The 26605-nt window shown below is 47.0% G+C and overlaps 1 protein-coding gene across 1 annotated transcript; it reads right to left on the bottom strand.

The window, feature by feature from the left end:
* Positions 1-767: 767 nt before the first annotated feature.
* AADACL4 (arylacetamide deacetylase like 4) lies at positions 768-19670 on the bottom strand. Its single transcript, XM_061381795.1, has 4 exons — positions 19503-19670; positions 13257-13473; positions 8403-8466; positions 768-1542 (listed from the first exon to the last, which is right to left on the bottom strand). The coding sequence occupies exons 1-4, from the start codon at positions 19668-19670 to the stop codon at positions 768-770; spliced, it is 1224 nt and encodes a 407-aa protein (XP_061237779.1).
* Positions 19671-26605: the final 6935 nt, after the last annotated feature.

Here is a 26605-nt window from a genome sequence, read left to right on the forward strand (position 1 = left end):
CCTAATTTTGGAATTCAGATCAAAGACTTAAGCCCAGGAGAAGCCCCCCGCCCCCAGAGCCCACCCTTTTCCTCACTGCCTTCCTCTTGCCTCTTCTCACCTCTCCCTTTCTCATAAGCTCCTCTAAAATGTCCCTTTGCTGCTGCTGCTGCTGCTAAGCCACTTCATTCGTGTCCGACTCTGTGCGACCCCATAGATGGCAGCCCACCAGGCTCCTCCGTCCCTGGGATTAGTCCAGATCAAATGTGGTTACGATGAGGGCAGAGTTTTGTTGCAACAGCATCTCTCAGGCCAACTGGAATCAATCTGTAAACAAAATGTTTGAATTTGGCTGATGAGCCTTTGGCCCCAGGAACAATTAGTTGCCCCCTCCTCCAAAGGAGATGTTAGCCCCAAGCAATACTTCAGCTTTATGGGTATATACCCATCACGGACAGTTGTCAACATTCATTCAGCAGAGGTCTTGTGTGTCAGAGTGTTGAGAAACTTTAAAGGCATTTTTTTTTTCTCCATTGAGTATTTATTTCACTTGAATGAGAAGGTTAGAGAATGTTGCTAGATCCAGAATTGAACACTGTTGGCACTGAAAGGAACCAATTTGGATTTTCTCAAATACTAAGCATGACTGTTCTTAGCTTCCTTCTCACCCTTCCCTTGCAGAGTAAGCACTGACTGAGAATCTCCTTAATCAATTAATATACAGTTCGTCAAAGGACTCAGCTTGTAGCAGAATCCATAATGGCTATGCCCTACTCAGAGCCGCAACCTTACATTATGCTCTTTATATAACTGACTATAGCATTCATAATTTTCAGGGAGCATGGGAAAGAGAACGACTTCTTATCAAACAACATCAGTGATCCATGAAAGCCATCCTCCACATGGCACCACTTCACAGGGACCCCCTGATCCTCCAAACGCTTCTTATAGAGCAAGGCGTCATCACGGAGCATATCATTCTCACAGCTCACCAGGAAGACCTCCGGAAGCTGGGCTATGATCTCATCATCCCTTACAAGGGGTGAATTTTCCACATCTAACAAGTGTTTGTTTTCTAGATAGGCAGCCTCATTAAAAGGGGCAGGAAACACAGGTTGGCAGCCTGTCTTCTTGAACCTGTTGGGTAGGTTGTCAGTGCTGAGCCACTTTCGGTACTTCTTCCAGACTTTGGGGGGAATAAAAGCCCCGGTCACGATGGCATCCCACCAGGAGTCGATAAGCAGGTATCTAAACATGCAAGTTATCATGAACTTCTGGGTGAGGAATGGAATGTATGAGTTCTGGTGAAAGGATGGCAGTTGAAAATTGATGATTTGGAGGAGAGGATAAATCAGGACCTGGGCCCGGATTTGAGGAAGATCCAACCTGCCCACCAAGATCTGGGAGATCAAGGCCGCTACTCCTGCCCCAACACTGTCTCCACAGAGCACAACCCAGGAGGAATCCACCCCATATGTTCCCAGGGTCTTCAGGAAGTGAATGGAGGCATTCAGGCAATCATTGGAAATGGTATGGTAATGGTGATCAGGAAGCTTGCGGTACCTGAGTAAGCAGGGGACAGAAGCACATCTGTGTGAACAGGGGTCGCTGGGAAGCCATGTTACTTTCCACTCCCTCTTGCAATGGTGTTTCTAATTACACCTTCAGAATGACCCTCTGAGGTAAGGGTGCTTACCCCTACTTTTTGCATATGAGGATGTGAAGAACCTTTCCTTAACTTGTGGGCAGGGATCCTTGATTCCAAAACTATGCTCTGTCTACTTTCCATAGATGGAAACGCTCCATACAAGAATGTGCAGCTTGTGCTATGCAGCACAGGGAGCCCCGCCTGGCACTCTATGATGACCTAGAGGAGTGGGATGGGGGTAGGGGGGTCAGGGGGGGAGGCTCCAGAGGGAGGGGATATATATAATTATGACTGATTCAGGTTGTTGTATGGCAGAAACCAACACAATACTATAAAGCAATTTTCCTCCATTTAAAAAAATAAGAGATTTGAACAACAAGAAAAAAACGTGCAACTTAGAAAGCTGTTCACATCATAAGTAAAACGACCAGCAGTGTCGAGAAAGGCCGATGAAGCTGCTGCCACTCATGAAAGAAAAGGATAGGAGAAACCAAAATGAAAGTCAAGGGCAAATTTCTTTCAGGTAGAATTTTTTTTAAAAGAAAAATGTAATGGACCAAGGTTTGTTCCCACCAATGACTCAGAGTTGCCTTCTTTTATGGGGCTGCAGGAAGGGAAGAAGGGGTTTGGGAACTGTTCTGACACTGAAGGTATAGCGAAGGTAGGCAGTCAGAAAACAGACACAACTGGGGCTGTGGCAGACCCAGTGCCAGAGACTGATGGTCAGCGTCCTGGATGTCTGTCTAAGCCCCCAAATGTGTCTCCTCACAGGAATTCAAGGGCACAGAGAAGGAGCTTTAATATGGACTTCTAGATGTTCCGATGGTATGATCACTGACCTAGAGCCAGACATCCTGGAATGTGAAGTCAAGTGGGTCTTAGAAAGCATCACTATGAACAAAGCTAGTGGAGGTCATGGAATTCCAGTTGAGCTATTTCAAATCCTGAAAGATGATGCTGTGAAAGTGCTGCACTCAATATGCCAGCAAATTTGGAAAACTCAGCAGTGGCCACAGGACTGGAAAAGGTCAGTTTTCATTCCAATCTCAAAGAAAAGCAATGCCAAAGAATGCTCAAACTATCGAACAATTGCACTCATCTCACACGCTAGTAAAGTAATGCTCAAAATTCTCCAAGCCAGGCTTCAGCAATATGTGAACTCTGAACTTCCTGATGTTCAAGCTGGTTTTAGAAAAGGCAGAGGAATCAGAGATCAAATTGCCAACATCCGCTGGATCATGGAAAAAGCAAGAGAGTTCCAGAAAAACATCTATTTCTGCTTGATTGACTATGCCAAAGCCTTTGACTGTGTGGATCACAATAAACTGTGGGACATTCTGAAAGAGATGGGAATACCAGACCACCTGACCTGCCTCTTGAGAAACCTGTATGCAGGTCAGGAAGCAACAGTTAGAACTGGACATGGAACAACAGACTGGTTCCAAATAGGAAAAGGAGTACGTCAAGGCTGTATATTGTCACCCTGTTTATTTAACTTATATGCAGAGTACATCATGAGAAACGCTGAACTGGAAGAAACACAAGCTGGAATCAAGATTGCCGGGAGAAATACCAATAACCTGAGATATGCCGATGACACCACCCTTATGGCAGAAAGTGAAGAGGAACTAAAAAGCCCCTTGGTGAAAGTGAAAGTGGAGAGTGAAAAAGTTGGCTTAAAGCTCAACATTCAGAAAACGAAGATCATGGCATACGGTCCCATCACTTCATGGGAAATAGATGGGGAAACAGTGGAAACAGTGTCAGACTTTATTTCTTGGGGCTCCAGAATCACTGCAGATGGTGACTGCAGCCATGAAATTAAAAGACGCTTACTCCTTGGAAGGAAAGTTATGACCAACTTACATAGCATATTCAAAAGCAGAGACATTACTTTGCCAACAAAGGTTCATTTAGTCAAGGCTATGGTTTTTCCTGTGGTCATGTATGGATGTGAGAGTTGGACTGTGAAGAAGGCTGAGCGCCGAAGAATTGATGCTTTTGAACTGTGGTGTTGGAGAAGACTCTTGAGAGTCCCTTGGACTGCAAGGAGATCCAACCAGTCCATTCTGAAGGAGATCAGCCCTGGGATTTCTTTGGAAGGAATGATGCTAAAGCTGAAACTCCAGTACTTTGGCCACCTCATGTGAAGAGTTGACTCATTAGAAAAGACTCCGATGCTGGGAGGGATTGAGGGCAAGAGGAGAAGGAGACGACAGAGGATGAGATGGCTGGATGGCATGACTGACTCAATGGACGTGAGTCTCGGTGAACTCCGGGAGTTGGTGATGGACAGGGAGGCCTGGCGTGCTGCGATTCATGGGGTTGCAAAGAGTCGGACACAACTGAGCCACTGATCTGATCTGATCTGATCTAGATGTTCCATATAAATTGAAACATTGTTTAGCCATAAGAAAGAAGGAAATTCTGCCATTTGCAACAACTTGGATGAAACCAGGATGTTATACTGAGTGAAATAAGTCAGAAGAGAAAGACGAACACTGTATGACATCACTTATACATAGGATCTAAAGGAGCCAAAACTCAGAGAGACAGAGAGTTGAGTGGTGGTTACCAGGGGCTCTGGGCTGGTGAGGGAAATGAGGAGGTGGTGGTCAAATGATACAAACTTCCAGTTAGAAGGTCAACAAGTCCTGGGGATCTATAGTACAGGATAGTGACTATAGTTAACAATAATATTTTATATACTTGAAAGTTGCTAAGAGAGTAGATCTTAAAGGTTCTCACCATGAAAAGAAATGCCAATTCTGTGATATGATGGTAGCAGTCATACTGCAGTATGTAAGTATATCAAAACCAACATGTTGAACACCTTAAATTGACATCATGCACATATCATTATAGTTCAATAAGGCTGGGAGAGCAGGTGAACTTCTAAAAATAGTAAAGTGAAAGTGAAGTTGCTCAGTCATGTCCGACTCTTTGCAACCCCATGGACTGTAGCCTACAAGGCTCCTTCATCCATGGAATTTTCCAGGCAAGAGTACTGGAGCGGGGTGCCATTTCCTTCTCCAGGGGATCTTCCTTACCCAGAGATCGAACCCCGGCCTAACACAAGCTAACTAACACATGAATCAAGACTGGAATAACGGAAAGGAATACATTTAAAAAATAGAAACAGCTTGGCTAAACCAGTTAACAGCTTAGCTAAACTAGGATTAGAGAACTTATTTAAAATATGGTTGTTATCTTAAATTTTTATTTGAGGCTGTTGCTAGTTGTCTTTTCAGTTCTTGCAACCGATCACTTAAAAGCATTAAAAAAAAAAAAAAAACCTCATTCTACTTGTAAGATTAAATTGAGAATTCCATAAGGAAAAATGACACCTTAGGCTAGTGACTTTCAAACTTATTTAGAACAAAAAAAATTATTTTTTTATTAAAATGATACCTGGAGCTCCACCAAATAAAAAAGGTAGATGCAGTTGTTCTGGTTTTGCCCAAAGATAAGACACCTGAATCCCCCACTACTTCTTCTTCTTTGACCTCCGGACCCACCTCTGAGACAGTGAGGGAAGCCCTAGTGCTCCACGGAACCCAGTTTGAAAACCACTACCTTCTATTTGACCTTGGATTTTATTTCGTATGAAAGGTTTCCTAAAGCATCATTTTTAAGAATACAATTTTGGGACTTCCCTCGTGGTCCAGTGGTTAAGATTCCATACTCCCAGTTCAGGGGGCCTAGGTTCCATCCCTGGTCAGGGAAATAGACCCCACATGCCACAATTAGGACCTGGAGCAGCCAAATAGATAAATATATTAAAAAAAAATAAAGAGTAGGGTGGGTTGATTGCTTATAACTTCGCCACATTTCCGCAATAAGCTATATAGTGATGAATAATTCAGTGTTATCAGTATGGGTTCCCACTTAAACGCAGGCAAGGCACATGCACCTCTGTGGAGTCCTCACGGTGAGATGGCCCCAGCACCTGTAAGCAGCAAGCACAAGCTTCAGCTTGCACTTTGCCACGCCTAGAAGTGAATGCTGCTGCTTAGTCATTTCAGTCGTGTCTAACTCTATGTGACCCCATGGACTGCAGCCCGCCAGGCTCCTCTGTCCATGGGATTCTCTAGGCAAGAGTACTGAGGTGGATTGCAATGCTATCCTCCAGGGGATCTTCCCGACCCAGGGATCAAACAGGTCTCCTGCATTGCAGGCAGATCCTTTACCACTGAGCCACGAGGGAAGCCCCAGAAGTGAATGTGACTCATCAAATGTCAAACATACAAACCTGACGTCATGAAATAGCATGTGCTTTCTATTGCAGAACCCCAGGCCTGCTAGAGTAGGAAACAGAAATGCCTACACCTCCTTGGACTCTGTCTTGCCCGCCCACCTTCAGGGATGAAGGCTCTGCAGAGCCAGATGGCTAAAAGACAACTCTTTCAAACACATATTCTCCAGGATCTTACTTAAGACACTCCATTATGTCTTGACAAAAAATCAGGGAGCACCCAGACCATGATCATGTCTCCCTTAGGGTTCTCGGGGCATTTCCCCCCAGGCACCATCCACCTGCAGCCCCTGGCAACCTGAAGAACCTTACCTGCCTTTCTTCCTCCCCCAGCCTAGCTTATCAAAACCTGTATGCCAAGCCTTTTCAGCTGTCTAGAATAACAGTACAATATACAGTACAACAGTGTGCTCCGTCATGTCCGATTCTGCAACCCATGGACTGTAGTCCACCAGGCTCCTCTGTCCGTGGGATTTTCCAGGCAAGAATTTTGGAGTGGGTTGCCATTTCCTCCTCCAGGGGATCTTCCCAATCTAGAGATTATATCAATAACCTCAGATATGCAGATGACACCACCCTTATGGCAGAAAGTGAAGAAGAACTAAAGAGCCCCTTGATGAAAGTGAAAGAGGAGAGTGAAAAAGTTGACTTAAAACTCAACATTCAGAAAACTAAGATCGTGGCATCTGGTCCCATCACTTCATGGAAAATAGACGGGGAAACAATGGAAATAGTGACAGACTTTATTTTCTTGGGCTCCAAAATCACTGCAGATGGTGATTGCAGCCATGAAATTAAAAGACGCTTGCTCCTTGGAAGAAAAGTTATGGCCAACCTAGACAGCATATTCAAAAGCAGAGACATTACTTTGCCAACAAAGATCTGTCTAGTTGAAGCTATGGTTTTTCAAGTAGACATGTGTGGATGTGAGAGTTGGACGATAAAGAAAGCTGAGTGCCGAAGAATTGATGCTTTTGAACTGTGGTATTGGAGAAGACTCTTGAGAGTCCCTTGGACAGCAAGGGGATCCAACCAGTCCATCCTAAAGGAAATCAGTCCTGAATACTCACTGGAAGGACTGATGCTGAAGCTCAAACTCCAACACTTTGTCCACCTGATGTGAAGAACTGACTCATTTGAAAAGACCCTGTTGCTGGGAAAGACTGAAGGTGGGAGGAGAAGGGGACAACAGAGGATGAGATGGTTGGATGGCATCACCAACGCTATGGACATGAGTTTGAGTAAACTCCGAGAGTTGGTGACGGCCAGAGAGGCCTAGTGTGCACAAAGGGTCCGACACAACTGAGCGACTCAACTGAACTGAACTGCATAGGCAGGCAGATTCTTTAGCATTAGTGCCACCTGGGAAGCCCAAGAATAACATCCTCAGCAATTTCCTACAAGGTATTAGCGGAGGTGCTTATTAACACCTTTATGTGTTCAAGGCATGTTTTTATTATCACTAAGCCCTCAGAGATGTAGAGTCTGGTGGACACTCTAACTGTGGAATGTCAGACATGAGGCTCATCTGGCCGGGAGGTACGATGATGAGGACCGGAAAGATGCTATCTTCCTCCATCTCATCAAGGAAACCAGAGATACTGAGGAAGTTGCTTTGTTTGAGGGGGCTTGTTTTAGAGGTTGAATCTAAAGGGGGCATTTTTAGCTTCTCTCACTTGTGTTCTCTAAATAGTTTCCCTATGACTTGTGATCTGTTGGATTAAGAACCAGAATTCTGGTGAGTGGTCCCCACAGCCCCTTCCATTCACTCAAAAGCCCTCTCCTATTTTCAAAGAACTCCAGGTGCCCAGAGTTATGGCTTCCTTGAGATGCTTCCAACATTAGTCCCTTCATGGTCGGGAGTTAATTAGCTAGCTAGTTAGTTCATAAGTTCATTAGTTATTCATTTTAACAATGTGAAAAGCATCATTGCCCCAGAGAACAGCTAGGATATTAACCAGAACCTTCAGAATCTTCAGCCAACCCTCTAATACCCCCAGCACCATCCCATCTCACTGCCTGCCCCATTTGAGGGAATGGTTACCCTGAATCACATAACCATCATTCTTTTTCTTCCCTTTTTACATAATTTCATTGTGCCTATGCATATTCCTTAAAAGTGTTGCTCTGATTTTAATTGTTTTTCATTCTGTAGACAGAGTATCTCGCTTTACGTAATTTTTTGAAAATTTTCTCACTAAATTTTATACTTCCAAGATTCATCCACATTATGGGTGTGCCTTCTGGTTCACTTATTTGAACAGCTCCACCATATCCCATAATGCCTCAGTGAGTGTAACGTGATGCTGACAGCGCCACCGTTGATTCATGTACTCCCTGCTGATGGGCTTTTGGGCTGTTTCTGGTTTAGGCTGTTTTGAATGCTACCGTGCCTGTCTCCATGGACGCATGTGCAAGAATGTCTCTCCAGGATTAGGACCTCTGTTCTGCAAATCATCTGGGGCCTCACCCTACCTTCTGCCACCAGGTAACACCCATTAACTTTCTCCAGCAACTCACCCAACTGCCAGCAGCACAGAGTCGGTCTCCCGGGCTAGAGAACCACACAGGCTGTGGTATATGTCTGCAAGACAAAACCAACACAGCAGCAGCTGCCTGTGAGTAGCCTGTCCCAGGATTGGTGCCCACGGGGCCCAGCACTGCCCCCCAGCTCACAGGAAGAGCTACCAGCAATGCTGGCACTAGGTGTGACAGCTCCCCTCTCTTCCCGTTCTTGCTTCCCTTGAAGTGACTCTGGCCACCTCTGCCTGGACAACAGAAAAAGCTTAAAATCAGACACCTGAATCCACCCAAGTCTCCTGAATGTCGGGGAGCAGATATGCCTTGGGGCTCACCAGCCACAATGTTTTCTTTGACGGGAGGGGAAACCTTGGAGTTAGAAGGCTTGGTGCTTTGAAACAGACAAAGCCAAGATGAGGGAAGGCAGGCATGTCTGCCCTGGAATGTGAATAATAATTATATATATATACATATACATATACATATATATATGTGGGCTTCCCAGGTGGCTCAGTGGTAAGGAATCCACCTGTCAATGCAGGAGATGAGGTTCGATCCCTGGGTCGGGAAGATCCCTGGAGGAGGGCATGGCAACCCACACCAGTATTCTTGCCTGGAGAATCCCATGGATAGAGGAGCCTGGCGGGCTACAGTCCACGGGGTCACAAAGAGGCGGACACGGCTGAAGCGACTGAGCACACACACACTTGTTTTTCTTTCACTGCTCGGCCCCATTGTTTGGGTAAGCTCCATGAGGACCTTTCTTGTTCTCCACAATGTCCCCTGGGCCTCAAAGAGGGTCTGACACATAGTAGGTCCTTAAAAAATATTTGCTGAGTGAGTCCTGCTGTTACTTTTGGCAGTAATGTCATTCCTCTGCAGAGGAAGAGGAACAGTCACAGACAAAAAATGGAGTGCTCCCAGAGGCCTCTGAAAGGGAAGAGTGATCTTGGACAAGGGGGCCAGTGCAAAGGAGATGTGTGCATGTGTGCTCGCCACAGACTACAGCCCACCAGGCTTCTCTGTCCAGGGAATTCTCCTGGCAAGAACACTGGTGTTGGTTGCCAGGTTGCCATTTCCTTCAGGGGATCTTCCTGACCCAGGGAATGAACCGTCATCTCCAGTGTCTCCTGCATTGCAGGCAGATTCTTTACCACTGAGCCACCAGTGAAGTCCCACAAAGCAGATACTCGGCATCCAGGCAGCAAGTTCAGATATTATATTCTACCACCAGGTGGCGGTACAGCCTAATCTCAGGGAACATGTAATGGGACAGCTAATCTCTTCACATGGGCAAATTTTCCCCTGTGTGGCCATCTCTCCATCCTCCCGTTTGTTGGTTGGTTTATATCCCTTTACCCAGTTATTCACCCATCCATCCATCTATGTATCCATGTGTTCATTGTTTTTGTTCAGGTCCTAAATTGTGTTTGACATTTTGGGACCCCCAAGGACTGTCGCACACCAGGCCCTCTGTCCTCCACTATCTCCCAGAGTTTGCTCAAATTCATGTCCATTGAGTTGGTGATGCTATAAACCATCTCATCCTCTGCCACCCCCTTCTTTTGCTTTTAATCTCCCAGCATCAGGGTCTTTTCCAGTGAGTCAGTTCGCATCAGCTGGTCAAAGTATTGGAGCTTCAGCTTCAGCATCAGTCTTTCCAGTGAATATTCAAGGCTGATTTCCTCTAGGATTAACTGATTTGATCTCCTTGCAGGCCAAAGGATTCTCAAGACTCTTCTCCAGCACCTGGAGAATTTGAAAGCATCAATTCTTCAGAACTCAGCCTTCTTTATGGTCCACCTCTCACATCCAGTACATGACGACTGGAAAAGCCATAGCTTTGACTATATGGACCCCTGTCAGAAAAGTGATGTCACTACTTTTTAATACACTGTCTAGGTTTGTCATAACTTTCCTTCCAAGGAGCAAACATCTTTTAATTTCATGGCTGCAGTCACCATCTTCAGTGATTTTGGAGCCCAGGAAAATAAAACCTGTCACTGCTTCCAATTTTTCCCCTTCTTTTTGCCATGAAATGATGGGACCAGATGCCATGATCTTAGTTTTTTGAACATTGAGTTTTAAGCCAGCTTTTTCATTCTTTTCTTTCACTACCATCAAGAAATCCTTTAGTTCCTCTTCACTTTCTGCCATTAGAGTGGTATCATCTGCATATCTGAGATTGTTGATATTTCTACCAGCAATCTTGATTCCAGCTTGTGATTCATCCAGCCTGACATTTTCCAAGATATACTCTGCATATAAGTAAAATAAGCAGGGTGACAATATATAGCCTTGACATACTCCTTTCCTAATTTTGAACCAGTCCATTGTTCCATGTCCAATTCTAACTGTTTCTTCTTGACCCACATATAGGTTTCTCAAGAGACAGGTAAGGTGGTCTGGTATTCCCGTCTCTTTAAGAATTTTCCACAGTTTGTTGTGATCCACACAGTCAAAGGCTTTAGCATAGTCAAAGAAGCAGATGTTTTTCTGGAATTCTCTTGCTTTTTATATGATCCAAGGGATGTTGGCAGTTTGATCTCTAGTTACTCTGCCTTTTTTAAACACAGCTTGTACATCTGGAAGTTCTTGGTTCACATACTATTGAAGACTAGCTTGGAGGATTTTGAGCATTATCTTGCTAGCATGTGAAATGAGCACAATTGTCCAGTAGTTTGAACATTCTTTGGCATTGCCCTTCTTTGGGATTGGAATGAAAACTGACATTTTCCAGTCCTGTGGCCACTGCTGAATTATCCAAATTTGTGTGCAACACTTTAGCAGCAGCATCTTTTAGAATTTTAAATAACTCAGCTAGAATTCCCCATCACTTCCTCTGGTTTTGTTTGTAGTAATACTTTGTAAGGCCCACTTGACTTCATACTCCAGGATGTCTGGCTCCAGGTGAGTGACCATACCACCATGGTTATCCAGGTCATTAAGACCTTTTCTATATAATTCTGTGTATTCTTACCACTTCTTAATCTCTTCTGCTTCTGTTAGGTCCTTATCATTTCTGTCCTTTATTGTGCCCATCCTTGCGTGAAATGTTCCCTTGCTATATCCAATTTTCTTGAAGAGATCTTATGCTTATACATTCATTCAAAAAATAAAACCATGGGTCTGGCCCTGGAGTCCTGCAACAAGCAAAACAGAAGTCTTTCTTGCACTCTCAGACTTTCCATTCTCAGTTGGGGGATGCAGACAGTAAATAAGGAAACACCTGGAGGAAGGAGATACATTCAGATTGTGACAACTGCCATGAAGAAAATGTTAAAGGATGATGTCAAGGATGGATGGACCCTGGGCATAGTGCAGGGCACTAGAGTGGGTAGGGAGAGTTCTTTAGAGAAGATGTCCAGGAGGCCACTCTGGGGAGGGACTTTTGAGATCGAACTGGAAGAATAAAGAAGGGGTCACCAGTCCTGCAAAGTGAGGGAGTGCAGGGAGACAACTCTGGAGGTCGGGAAACAGCAAGAGAGAGAGATTCCGAGAGAAGGAGCCTGGACTGTCTGCTGCACAAGCAGTGTGGTTGCCACAGAGTGATCGCTCCAAGCCGCTGGGAGGCCCAGGTGAGCAGGCAGGAGAGGTCTGAAGGGCCAGCACCAGCTACTGGGGGAGTTCAGGTTTCATCTAAAGACTCTGGAGGGGTCTTGCCTGGTGGGCCAGTGGTTAAGAATCTGCCTTCCAATGCAGGGATGTGGCTTCGTTCCCGGGTCTGGGAACCAACATCCCACATGCCACAGGGCAACTAACCCCATGTGCCACAACTACTGAAGCCCAAGTGCCCTAGAGTCTGTGCTCTGCAACAAGAGAAGCCGCCTCAGAAAGAAGCCTGCACACTGCAGCACAGTGGCCCGCGCTTGCTGCAACTAGAGAAAGCCCGCACATAGCCATGAAGACCTAGCGCAGACAAAAATGACAAATAAACTTATCTTTTGAAAAAAGACCCTAGGGCTTCCCTGGTGGCTTAGTGGTAAAGAATTCACCTGCCAGTGCAGGAGATATGGGTTCGATCCCTGGTCCGGGAAGATCCTGCATGTCGTTGAGCAACTAATTCTGTGTGCCGTAGTCATTGAGCCTGCTCTCTAGAGCCAGTGAGCCAGAAGAAGAAGGCACTGAAGTAAGAAGCCAATGCACCACAGCTAGAGAGTAGCCCCCACTCACCAAAACTAGAGAAAAGCCCGAGCAGCAAAGAAGACTCAGCACAGCCAAAAATAAATAAAAGTATTAAAAACAAAACAAAACAGCTGGAAAGCCACAGGAAGGGTTTCAGTGCAAGACAGACAAGTTCCAACTTATACTTTAATGAGCTCCTTCTGGCTACTGGGTGAGGATGAGACCATGAAGGGCCAGGAGTGACGGGGGAGAGCAGTTGCTGAGATGTGGGAGTAAAGGGATGTGGCAAGAGAAAGATCACAGTGATCTTGCAGAGCCTGCAAGAAACGTGTGCATTTGAGAAATATTGTGGGGGAAGAACAGATAGGACTAGCAATAGCTGTGAGTGGTGAGCAGGGCGAGGGGAGCAGAGTCAATACTGCAGGGCCATAAATGCCATCTCCACCCCCCTCACCTCCCCAGCCACTTCACCACCCTCTCCTTGACCTAGACTATCACAGTATAAAAAAGAACATTTCCACACCATCTGCTGACTTGAGCCCAAAGCCCATAGTCTGGACTCCCAATAAAAATCTCCAACTGCTGATTTTTTTTTCTGGAGAAGGAAATGGCAATCCATTTCTGATTTCTTGGAGAAACTCCAACAAGGTTCCCATAGGAGGGGTAGGGGGCAAAGCTGTGTGTGTGGATGAGGCTCTTCCTTGGTGAAGCCACAGCAGAGGATCTTACCCAGGCTCCCCGCTAAGGCGGCTCCTCCATGGAAGAAGATGATGCCTCGCTGGGGGCTGCGGGAGGGTGTCTTGGGCTGGAACAGCCTGACTGGTATGGTCCCAAAACGCAGGTTGGTTACCACGAGCGCAGGATCCTCCTTGATTCTCACACTCTTCTGCAAAAACTGGAGAAATCTGAGCAGGGAGCAAACCCCTATCTTCTTAAATATATTCCCCTGTTAGAGGTAAGAGAAAGAGAGGGAGAGATTAGGGAGGTTAGGGTCTATCTGAATGGTAGATGACTCCTGCTCCTTGTAACTGCTAGGATGTTCTTGCAGTTTCTCGTGTGCCTCAAAGCATGGCCCCAGGGCTCATCAGCAAGCGACAGGCTCTGCAGAGCGTGTCCAGATAAAGGGTCGGGTTTGCAGAATTTCCTCCCAAAAGCTCTTGGTTGAACAGTGGTAAGAATTTGCCAAAGAGCTAGCCCACGTTTGGGCTGAGTGGTTGGGCACTGAGCTCATCAAAGCCAATGTCCAAGGCAAGATGACTGGCAACCTTGCTCTCTTTGGCCCCCAGCTTGAGATGGCAGAGACAGGTTAACACCTGGGTTAACACCATCATTGCCCCCGTGGATTAGGACAGATGCTTAAGCCACATTTGTGTTCAACAGAAAAAAGTAATGGGACCAATTAGGGATGTCTGCGGAGAAGGCGATGGCAGCCCACTCCAGTGCTCTTGCCTGGGAAATCCCATGGACGGAACAGCCTGGTAGGCTGTGGTCCATGGGGTCACGAAGAGTCGGACACGGCTGAGCAAATTCCCTTTCACTTTTCACTTTCATGCATTGGAGAAGGAAATGGCAACCCACTCCAGTGTTCTTGCCTGGAGACTCCCAGGGACGAGGGAGCCTGGTGGGCTGCCGTCTATGGGGTCACACAGAGTCGGACACGACTGAAGTGACTTAGCAGCAGCAGCAGCAGCAGCCATGGGTTCAGGAAAGAAAGTGAAAGTCATTCAGTTGTTTCCGACTCTCTGCAACCCCATGGACTATACACTCCATTGAATTCTCCAGGCCAGAATACTGGAGTGGGTAGCCTTTCCCTTCTCCAGGGGATCTTCCCAACCTAGGGATCAAACCCAGGTCTCCCACATTGCAGACAGATTCTTTACCAGCTGAACCACAAGGAAAGCCCAAGAATACTGAAGCGGGTAGCCTATTCCTTCTCCAGCAGATCTTCTCAACCCAGGAATCAAACTGGGGTCCCCTGCATTGCAGGTGGATTCTTTACCAACTGACCTATCAGAGAAGTCCATGGGCTCAGGAGGAGGGATCAATGGTACCAGGGCCATCTATCTGCCAAATGTGAAAAGAAGTCCATTGTTTTTAAACTTATGGTCACTCTGGTTATAAGCAAACAAATAGTGAAATATTTCATGAGATGTAGTTACATGGTATTGTATCACATGTAATAAATGCATTTCAACCATGTCAGATCATCTCTTCTATGGACCTCACATGGAATATGTATGTGTCTGTGTCAGAAAGAAAATAGCAAGGGATGATAACACTGAACACAGTAAGAACAGCTGACACTCACCTGTCACCTGCGACATGCCAATCCTGGTCCAAGGGCTTTAGGTTATTAACTGGCTCAAACTGTTCAGCAACCCTTCTAAGTCAAGCACAATTATCAGTTCCATTTTGCAGATGGGGCAAGTGAGGCATACCAAGGTCAAGTGCCTTGCCCATCAATGAGTAAGATACAGAATTTATGTTCTCAATCACTAAACTAGAAACAGCTTGGGTTCTGGAATCAAGCAGATTCGAATTCAAGACTTAGCTCTGCTGCTGCTGCTGCTAAGTCGCTTCAGTCATGTCCAACTCTGTGCAACCCCATAGATGGCAGCCCACCAGGCTCCCCCATCCCTGGAATTCTCCAGGCAAGAACACTGGAGTGGATTGCCATTTCCTTCTCCAATGCATGAAAGTGAAAAGTGAAAGTGAAGTTGCTCAGTCATGTCTGACTCTTAGCAACCCCATGGACCACAGCCTACCAGGCTCCTCCATTTATGGGATTTTCCAGGCAAGAGTACTGGAGTGGGGTGCCATTGCTTTCTCTGAGACTTAGCTGTACCTACCGCTATCTCACTGAAAGACCTCAAGCGTTCCCTTCTCTGAGCTTCAGTGTTCCTCGTTTGTAAAATAAAAGAATTGGGTCTACAGTCCCAGAGGATGAAGCTTGGGAATCAGATGTGACCACCCATGGGGAGTGTGTCACTGGTGGGTTCTGGCAAGTGTGAGCTCACACCCATTGGTGTGACCTTGCCCAAGGTCTGTGGGATGCCCCAGTGCATTCCCTCCATGGAGACAACCCCACCCCTACGCCAGCTGCCCCACTGCCAAGGCTAAGGTTTCTCAAAAGGGAACTCCCAACAAAACCACTACTTTTCTGCTTAAGTTGGAGGAGAGCAAGGTTCCCAGGGCCATGAAGATGACCTCCTTTCCCACCACTTGGCCCACATCCAAGGAGCCCATCCCAGCATCTTGAAGCGTAAATGGTTCAGGGATTTTGAACAATGCAAAGTGGTGATAAACATTTCTTAGCACCACATTCTGAAAGGTCACTAGATACGGCCAGGAAGTTAGATTTGTTTTTGTTTTTGTTTAATATTTATTTGGCTGTGCTGGGTCTTCATTGCTGTGCATGAACTTTCTCTAGCTGCAGAGAGCAGTGGCTATTTTCTAGTTGCGGTGAGGGCTTCTCATTGTGGTGGCTTCTCCTGTGGTGGGGCACGGGCTCAGTAGTTGTGGCACATGGGCTTCGATGCTCTGTGGCATGTGGGATCTTCCCGCACCAGGGACAAAACCAGGTCCCCTGCATTGCAAGGTGGACACTTAACCCACTGGACCACCAGGGAAGTCTGGTTTGGTTTGTTTTTCCCAGAAATGAGTTCACATTTGCCAGAGCTAGTCATTTAGGACAGAGGCAATTTAGGAAGATTGATTACTGTCTATTATTATTTATAACATTATAAATATATAATATTTATAATAGGCTTTATATTTATATAAGTATATAATACATATAATATAAACATAAGTACACAAATATTATATATCTATATTATATTGTTTGCATAAATGTTATATGTATATATAAATACTATAAGTATAATATATTATTTCTGTAACATTGTCTGGAAAAACACAAACAAACTTTTTGGCCCATCTAATACTATTTATAAGAATGTATCAGAACTTCCCTGGTAGTGTGGTGGATAGAAATCCACCTGCCAATGCAGGAGACACGGGATCAATCCCTGGTCCAGGAAGATTCCACATGCCTCGGGGCAGCTAAGCCTGCACACTGCAACCATGAAGCCCGAGAGCCCTGCAGAGCCCATGCTCCCCAGCAAGAAAAGGCACCACAATGAGAAGCCCGAGCATCACAAACCAGAGAGTAGTTCCCACTCCCTGAAGCTAGAGAAAGCCCACACATAGCAGCGAAAACCCAGTGCAGCCACAAATAAATAAGTAAATAAATGGAATGTGTTAGTAGTATTGCAAATGGGACCATCAGCAGTTTAGGAACACCTGAGGTCTAGAACTTCAGATGAATATTAAGATTCTTTTACAAAATATTCTAGCAGAGCTTAACTTTTAAAATGAACCCTATAGCATTTTCTATATTAATCCTCATATCTTATAGGAAGGCCGAAGTCATTTGTGTGTGTGTGTGTGTGTGTGTTAGTCGCTCAGTTGTGTCCAACTCTTTGCAACTGCATAGACCGTAGCCCACTGGTTTCCTCTGACCATGGAATTCTCCAGGCAAGAATATCGGAGCAGTTTGCCATTCTCTTCTCCAGGGATCTTCCTGACCCAGGGATCGAACCCAGGTCTCCCGCACTGCAGGTGGGTTCTTTTCTGCCTGAGCCTCCAGGGAAGCCCGAAGTCACTCATGGTGGCGGTTTAGTCACTGGGTTGGGTCCGACTCTTTGCAACCCCATGGACTGTAGCCCACCAGGCTCCTCCAACCATGGAAAATTCATCCATGGATTTTCCAGGCAAGAATACTGGAGTGGGCTGCCATTTCCTTCTCCATTCATATTATGAAGTCATCATTATAGCCTTCAAATCGATAATGATTTTAGCAATTGCTGTGTCTTTGCCTTCAAAGATTTTATATATATATATATGCTAATAATCTATTTTTATGGAGTCCTTTCTAAGCACCCAGCACTATACCCTGCACCTTAAATGCATTTCTCACTCACTCCCCACCTCACCCCTATAAAAAGCATCTCCAGCTACCCTCACCATTTTAGAGGAGAAAATAGAGTCTCAAAGACATCAGTCCACAAAACTAGCAAGTGGAGATTCAGTGCTCAGACCCAAAGTTGTCTGACTACAAAACTATGCACCTGATTTCTGGGCTGTAGAGTCTTTTAGGTTTTTGCCTCCTTCTCCTTAAAATTTGTTTGCCTTCTGTATCTATCTGTCTTCTGGAACAAAATGAACCACTTGGATATCACCATGCTTATCCCTGTCACCTGCGGTGAGCAGTCTGTTCTAGGAGGGCTCAGGGCTGGGGGGACCAGGATGGAACTTCACAAGCTGGATTCAGCCTCCACAGCCAAGCTCAGACCCATCTCAGAACCTCCCAGGAGCAGATGTCATCAGGAGATGTTTGGCTTGTGGACTACGCCTGAGGAGAATCACCAAAGGCTGGAAAGATCGCAGGTTTTCTGGGCCACTTGGACATCGTTTTCAGTCCAAGGGCCTCAGACTAGCCTGGAATTTCATGCAGATTGCAGCTGCTGGCTTGAGACAACCTGACCTCCAGCAAAGTGCATGGCCAAGATTAATACGAGAGATGTGCATACCACTTCCTCAGCCTGTCTCCTTGGGGCAGTAGCATTCACCTAATTATAAACTAGACTTGTTCATTTCTCTGAAAGTCATCTGTATCCTTGGTGAAACAGCCCAACAGCCCAAGAAACACATTTGACTTATTTACCAAATGCGCTCAGTGCTCAGTCACGTCTGACTTCTTACAACCCCATGGACTAGAGCCCACTAGGATCCTCTGTCCAGGGAATTTCCCAGGCAAGAATACCAGAGTGGGTTGCCATTTCCTACTCCAGAGGATCTTCCCAACCCAGGGATCAAACCCACGTCTCCTGGTTGGCAGGCATATTCTTTACCATTGGGCCACTTGGGAAGCCCATTATTTGCCAAATATCACCAAACCCTTGTCACCTGGTACCTTAATCTTCTTACCAACCTGATGGAAGAAACACAATTATTCCCGCTTCAGAGATAATGAAACTAAGGCACAGAGGGGTGAAGTTAATTGCCCAAAATCACACAGCCAGGGAGTAGCTCTCACTTCCTTCAACAGTTGTTCTCCCCGCAGGTCATCAGTGTGAACTGGTTGATCTCCACCCATGGTTGGGACATTGTAATTAAATCAAGTTTCCTGCCTCTTACTAGATGCCAAATTATTCCCAAATCTGCTGCTCTAGGCATGTGCCATTTCATCCCAAATCTCAAACCCCTGCTCAGAGTGAGCCCAGCTGGGGTGGCCACTCTTAAATGTTGGGTGAATTCCCTGGATTGATCAGCACATGGTAAGTAAGCATGTGCTAGGTGCCAGGTCCTGGGATAGATAAGGTGGGCCATGCCTTCCAGGTGCTTGCAATCTTTGCTGGGGGTGGGGGACACCTGTGTGCTATGAAGTGGAAGATGCTGTAGGTGAAGCAGGTTCGTTCTGTCGGGCTCCGAGCCATTTCAGGGGAGGGGCTGGGACTGGGATAGTTTGGGAAGCCTCAGAAATGAGCCCGCTGATTGGCATTCAGTAAATGCTGTTGAAGGAAGGAAAAAGAGGTGGGGGGGGGGTGGTGAGAGGAAGGATGGGAAGGGAGGAGGGAGAGAAACAGAATAGCAGACACAAAAGAGAGGGCTGTCTCCCATCTGTCCTTCAATGTCCACGAAGGCTTGGTTCCAGGACCCCCACGATACCAACATCTTTAGATGCTCAATCTCTTGTAGTCGACCCCCCTCCTCCACGGATGCAGGACTTGCAGACAGGGAGAGCCCACTGCGTAGCAAAGTCTGTCTTTCTTGGGAGGGTCTGAAGACAGAGAGAGAAAGCAAATGAAAGAAGAACAGGCCCTCCTGTCCCTCCAAGGGACCTAGAGAGAGGAACAGAGAGAGAGAGAGAAAGCTCACTCCAACTCGTGAGGGTACTGAGTGCCAACTCACCAAAGTGACCACGTAGACGAATATGCAGTGCAGAAATCGGAACTTGGCAGGATGTCGTAAAGCAGAGGGGACATCAGTGGTGAGGAAGTGCTCAAAGACAGCCCAGACAAAGACCCCCAGGAAAAAGGTGCCTAGCGCAGCTGGAAGCACCAGCCACAGGACAACCATGTTCCCAAGGTTGTGAGGAGCTTGGGTCTGGCGCTCAGCAGGACCTGAGCCAGTCACACGGGCTCTGTCCTTCCTCCCACTCTTGGATTAACTTTCACTTGTGACTTGAGACACTCACGGCATGACCAATGGGAGCAAGAGTGACCCACCTCCTCAGGGAATACAGGGACCAGGAAAACTAATTCCGCTTGTCGGGGCAGCGGGGAGTCTCAGGAGAGGGGCTTCCCAAATGCTCAGTAAAGATCAGGCTCAAACAGCACCTGCATCTGGGCCCCAAGGGAGGGGTTGCCTACAGGCTGCATAGGAGTCTGTGGCCTGAACTTTTCACTGTCAAACAGGACACATGTGGCCAATCTTCCTCATGGGCATCTGGTCAGGGTGGGCAAAATGCATCGTACACCAGGTGGTTGCCCTGACCCCACTTGGATGTTCCAGTTTACCTTAGGAGAAGCAGCACAGCCCAAAATTAAAAAGACCCACTCAGAGGCCAGCCCTCCTGGGTTGAATCCTGACTTTTCCACTTACTGGTTCTGTCTTAGGTCACTTAAGTCTGTTCTCTGCATGTCCATTTCCTTTCCTGCTCATGCATGCATGCTAAGTCACTTCAGTCATGCCTGATTCTGTGTGACCCTATAGACTGTAGCCCTCCAGGCTCCTCCGTCCATGGGGATTCTCCGGGCAAGAATACTGGAGTGGGTTGCCATGCCGTCCTCCAGAGGAACTTCCTGACCCAGATATTGAACCCTGGTCTCCTGCATTACAGGCAGATGTTTTACCATCTGAGCTATCAGGGAAACCCTTCTTCTCCTGTAAGGAGGGGTAATTAGAGAACCTAACTGAGGAACTGTGAGTAGTGCTGCAGTGAACATGGGTGTGTAAACATCCTCTCATTTGTCAAGTCAATTTTGCTGAGCTATAATGAATAAATATATGCATACATAGGCATACAAAAATGTGCTTCATTCATAAGGATCAGTTTGAGGAATTCTCACAAGACTTAACACACCCAGGTAACCAGCACCCAAACGGGGATAAAGAGCCTCTTCTCCCCATCACCATGCCCCCTCCCCCAGTTACTACACCCAATAGAGGTAACTACGATCCTTCTTTAACAGCCAAGACTCATTTGTCTGGTTTCTGAATTTTGTATACATGGAATCATGAGTGTTCCTTTATATGCAGCTTCTTTCTTTGAACACCATGTTGTATGTAATCTTTGTGTTGTATGTATCAGTTCATTCATTCTCATTCTGGTATAGCATTCCATTGTATGAATATACCACAATTGTTTACCTTTTCTGCTGCTAAATGACATTTGGATTTTTGCCAGTTGTCGGTGCATTGCCTCATAACTCCAAACTCACAATTTTCGCCTGCTCTTTGAAAATGGGATGGAACCTTTCAACATCTTTCCTTTGTCCACTGGCAGCAAAGCACTGTCAAGAAAGAGTACTGTGAGACATCTCAGATAAGAAGGACTCTGCTTCCTAGTTCTAGGTACTCACACTGCAGTATCCTGCAGACTGCCTGGCGGTTCAATCCCTGGGTTGGGAAGATTCCCCTGGAGAAGGAAATGGCAACCCACTTCAGTATACTTGCCTGAAGAATCCTATGTACAGAGGAGCCCAGGGTCCTGCAGTCCAACAGGTCACAAAGAGTCAGACAGGACTGAAGCGAATTAGCACGTAGGTACGTTAACCATAACAGGATATAGGAGTCATACGAGATTGACGGGCAAGAAATAAAGCTCAAAACAGTTGCAGATATAAGGATCAGCTCTTACCCAAGGGCTGAGATAGCACACCCAATGAAAAACCCACCTCTCACCGCTTTGGCTTGAGGTCCAGAAATTGCTAGCAAGAGGGCCTTGTTGAATTGGCTAATAGTTGCTCTGCTGCTATACCAGCAGGACTGGCTGGCGTCTACCCCAACCCTCACCCAAAAATCTTGCTGGAAATCTATCCTCCTGGGTGCCAGGGAAAGGCCTTTGTTCACAGGGAGGTGTCTGGCAGAAGGCACTCTGCAATGAAACCACCCAAGGGCCTGAAAGGCAAAGCTACTGCAGGAGAAGCCATCTGAACAGCAGGAGTTGGAGCTGATAAAGCCACACATGTAGCATGATCTGAGCTCTGGGGAAGCCAAGCACTCCTCAGGAGCTGGGCCTAGAGGAGTGTCCAAGGCACAGTAATGACCAATAATGGCTCACATGAGTGACTGCTGCTGCTTAGGCAAGTATAGCTTCAGTTTCTGTCTAGCCTCTCTGCCTCTTAATAAGGTTTATTAAGAATCGCCCAGCTTCCTGAGAGCCAGCACCCAATTCAGGGTAAAACCCCTACTTCCTAAAACCTTGACTTTTCCTTCTTCTTCTTTCTAGTCCTCCTGCATGTGTTGGATCATGTTGTCCAGACTTAGCTCTGCCTCAGCCTCCAGTGATTTCTGCCACATGAAACCCAGTCACTATCAGCATCTTTTGAGTTCAGAAACTTCATGGAGTACAGCAGATGAGAAGGAGGGTCCTGCCGCTCCCACCCCATCTGTGGCCTCCCACAGTCTGTGGCCCCTTCCATTCCCCTATATGCACCCTCCCCATGCCCAGCCTCCAACCCTCACTCTGACCTGAATGACCAGGTGGACCTGACCTCTCAGTCCCACCCTGAAACCCTGGGACCTAAACTGACTCCATCTGATGGCATGTTTTTGTTTTTCTGACTGTACTACAATAACCACAGGATTATAACTTATCATCATGAAAGAATTTTATGGGGCTTCCCGGGTGGCTCAGTGGTAAAGATTCTACCTGTCAGTGCAGAAGACACGGGTTCGATCTCTGGTCCAGGAGAATTCCACATGCTATAGAGCAACTAAGCCCATGTGCCACAACTATTGGGTCTGTGCTCTAGAGCCCAGGAGCTGCTGACTACTGAGCCATGTGCTGCAGTTACTGAAGGCCTCTCACCCTAGAGCACGTGCTTCACACCTAGAGAGTAGCCGCCACAAAGAGAAGCCCATGCACCGCAACTAGAGAAAGTCCACACAGCAACAAAGGCCCAGCACGGCCAAAAACAAATAAGTAAATAATTTTTTAAAAAAGAGAAGAATTTTATGATTTTCTTATACTCAGTGGGACTCTCCAGCTCTGCATTACAATCAGGCTTCCAACACCTGCCCATTTCTCTTGGGTTTTACTATCAGCTGCAGTGGGTTGGAGAGGAAGAGTAAACATCTAAAATATACAGGTCCTGTGACTGATGCTCCTACATTATTGCAAGTTGGTGGGTGAGGAAAGAGACAAAAGCAGTATTATTGTCATTATAGGGTTAAGTTCTACTGAGCATGTATTCATGTGACGAGAACTGAAGCACAAGTGGACATGGGTTCTCCCAGCAAATCCTCACAACGGCCCACAGTTCTGCTGTCAGAGAGCAGAGGCCACTCAGCGTAACCTGGTGTTTATGAAGAAGGAGAGGTCTGGGGATAGAGCATGGGGTTTGTGTCAGACTCCTCCTCTGACCCTATTTGAGCCTTTGAGCAAGCTGCTGGATCCCTCTGTGCCTAATTTCTTCATCTGTTAAGTGGGGATAAAGGTGCCTTGTATCAAATAAGGCAAAAGACAATGGGAAACACTGTACTTACACTCCTACTTCTCTGAGCTCCTGTACCAACCACTTGAGTTTGCATGTAGTTAACTAGATGAACAAATAACCTCCAACATGCAAGCAGAGGGATTTAGCAGTTGTGGGTGGTGAAAGGCCCGGGAGGGGCATGGTACTGGAGTCCACTCTTGGCAACACTGGCACAGGTATTAATTCTCATCTGGCAGAGAAGAGAAGTCAGGAAGTAGAAAAGGCAAGAAACTAGATCCGGAGGGACCAGCAGACTGCAAAACCTCAGCCAGGTCATCCCCCCAGAGGGGAAAGGGGAGGGGTCAAACTTACTGGAGAATAATCATATTTGCTGCACCCCTACTATGTGCCAGACACCAGGTGCTTTAGGAATATTGTCACATTCACTCTTTAACCGAAGCCCATAAGTAATGTAGTATCATTATCCCCATTTCACAGACCAGGAAACTGAGACTCATAAAGGGGAAGCCCTAGACTAACAAGCACTGGAGCAGGGGTTTGATTTAAGCAGTTTAATCCTGAGTCCACAATCTTAACCAGTATCATTCCTTCTTCCTGATGGAGGATCTCTGGGGCACAAACAGGACAAGAAGAGCTCAGAGCTTTGGGGTTTTAACTCCCAGACCATTCTGTTCCCAAGCCCTTCACCCCCAGGTGACTTCAATGAGACTATGGATTTATCTTGGCAGAAATGGGGCTGCAGACCCTGGGGAGCTGTGAGGACAATGTTGTGAGTATTTGAAGTCATCCTGAAATTCCAAAGGCAGAGGAGATTAAAAAGCAAATGCTGTTGGGCATATTCCGTGGAGCTGCTTGTGGCTGAAACTCTAGGTGCTCAAGGCAATAATGCAGCTGTGAAATAGTTGCCACTTACTGAGACCTGCCAAACCGGTGCCCTACGAAAAGCCAACTGAAATAAGTGCACAAACATGAAACAGACTCTGGTGCAAGACTTCAACATCTTCCCAAGATCACTGCCAAAGGTGAAGGAGTTTCTGCCAATCGTGTGAGGCTGGGTGTTAATTTCATGCAAATTCCAATAACGTCCTAATAAGAACAGCGATACCAAAAACAGTAATAAATATGGTCCAAATATGGTCCAACCCTGGTTTTGGAGAAAGCAATGGCACCCCACTCCAGTACTCTTGCCTGGAAAATCCCATGGACGGAGGAGCCCCGTGGGGTCGCTAAGAGTCAGACACAACTGAGCAACTTCACTTTCGCTTTTCACTCTCATGCACTGGAAAAGGAAATGGCAACCCACTCCAGTGTTCTTGCCTGGAGCATCCCAGGGATGGGGGAGCCTGGTGGGCTGCTGTCTATGGGGTCGCGCAGAGTCGGACACGACTGAAGCGACTTAGCAGCAACAGCAGCAACACTGGTTTAGTGCCTACCGTGAGCTGGCACAGCTGTTAAGTCCCTTGCTGTGCTGTGCTTAGTTGCTCAGTCGTGTCTGACTCTTTGCAACCCCATGGACTGTACCCCATCAAGCTCCTCTGTCCATGGGATTCTCCAGGCAAGCATACTGGAGTGGGTTGCCATTCCCTTCTCCAGGGGATCTTCCCAACCCAGGGATCGAAGCCAGGTCTTCCACATTGCAGGAGGATTCTTTATCATCTGAGCCACCAGAGAAGCCTGTTAAGTCCCTTACCTGTGCAAATTTTATTAATGCCAGTCACCACCTAAGAGATAGGTACTGGGATCATCCCCATATAGATGAGCACAAGATTACCTAACTTGCCTGTGTTTACAGAGCCAGGAAGCAGGAGGACTCAGCCCATCTAATCCACCATGGATAGACAGACTGGCAGACAAATGGACTGATGGACAGACATGTAGAAGAAGGCTCACCCTCCAGGGCCCTCGTGCCTCCCAAGGCCAGTGTGTGCTCAGAGGTTTGCTCAACACACCTGAACTGATGGATGGGTGCCTTTCTGGAATTTGAAATCTGGAGGCATGTGGAGCATCACTGGTCACAGCAGAGTTTTGAACCAAGTTTCTGAAACAGGACTCCAGTGAGGAAAAACAACTGAGGGCACTCTGGGTGGCAAACTAGTGGCTCCTGTATTCAGCCACCTGAGGTTCCCATGAGCCGTGAGGACATGGCATCCAGACTGGGCTCGGATCACCCTCCGTCTCTTGGGGACACCAAGCACGGCAAGGCGGTAGCCCCGAATTCTACCCCACGCTGTTAGGTAAATGCTAGGAACCCCATTTTACCAGTGAGAAAATGAGTTCAGGGAGACTGAAACCTACCCAGATCGTGTGAGAGGCATTAGGTGCCCCCCTGAAGGGCTCAGGGTCCCTCCCATCTCAGGCTGAGTACCTGGAGAGGGATGCTACATTTTCTGGGGCATGCAATGCGGTACTGCCAGCCCCTCCACCCTCTGCAAAGGACAAAATTCTGGGATGCTAGCTGGCTGGGGAAGGTGAGGTGGGGCCTGAGCCTCACCAGGATGCACCTAGCCTCACGGGACAGTGGGAAAGTCCACATCCCATCAGACTGCAGCCCGAGCTCCCTGCTGGGTGAATCAGCCCAGCTGACCCAGAGCCCTTGGAAGATACTCCCATTAGCCAAGAATTCCAAGAATTCGGAGGGCAGGGCCCTTGAGGAAACAGGCCCTGTGATGTGTTATTTGGGTTGATGCGGCATTTCGGTTGCACAGAGTCGGACACGACTGAAGCAACTTAGCAGCAGCTGCAGCAGCATTTCTTTCGTGGCCTGAGAGGGCTCACAGTGCGAAGCTGGATACGTCTTCCAGAGAGAAACCCAGACACACAGGGCCAAGAGCCAAGGCACGCATCCACCCTCCCAGCCTTCAGAAGTGTTACCTGGGAAAATCCTGAGTAACGTGCTGCCTGAGAGCTCTCCTGGGGGCGAGCCTCCACTTGGAGGCAGGGTCGGGGCAAGCAGCAAAGAGGCAGTTTTGCCTCAAGTAGAAACTTGGTTAGTTTTCAGATCCAAAGGAATGTCCTCCTAATTGAGTCTGTCCTTTAGTTAACCAGCACTCAACATCTTCTAGCACCAGTCTATGCATTTACAAATTCTGAAGGGTGGCTGAGATGGTAAAGCGTCTGCCTACAGTGCAGGAGACCCGGGTTCAATCCCTGGTTTGGGAAGATGCCCTGAAGAAGGAAATGCCAACCCACTCCAGTACTCTTGCCTGGAAAATTCCATGGACTGAGGAGCCTGGTAGGCTACAGTCCATGGGTCACAAAAAGCCGGACATGACTGAGCGACTTCACTTCAGTAGCATGATGTGGAAAGCGGGGATACTCTCTAGTCACGGTCCGGGGGCTTCTCGTTGTGAT

This window comes from Bos javanicus, chromosome 16 (genome assembly GCF_032452875.1).
Source record: "Bos javanicus breed banteng chromosome 16, ARS-OSU_banteng_1.0, whole genome shotgun sequence".
NCBI classification, from domain to species: domain Eukaryota; kingdom Metazoa; phylum Chordata; class Mammalia; order Artiodactyla; family Bovidae; genus Bos; species Bos javanicus.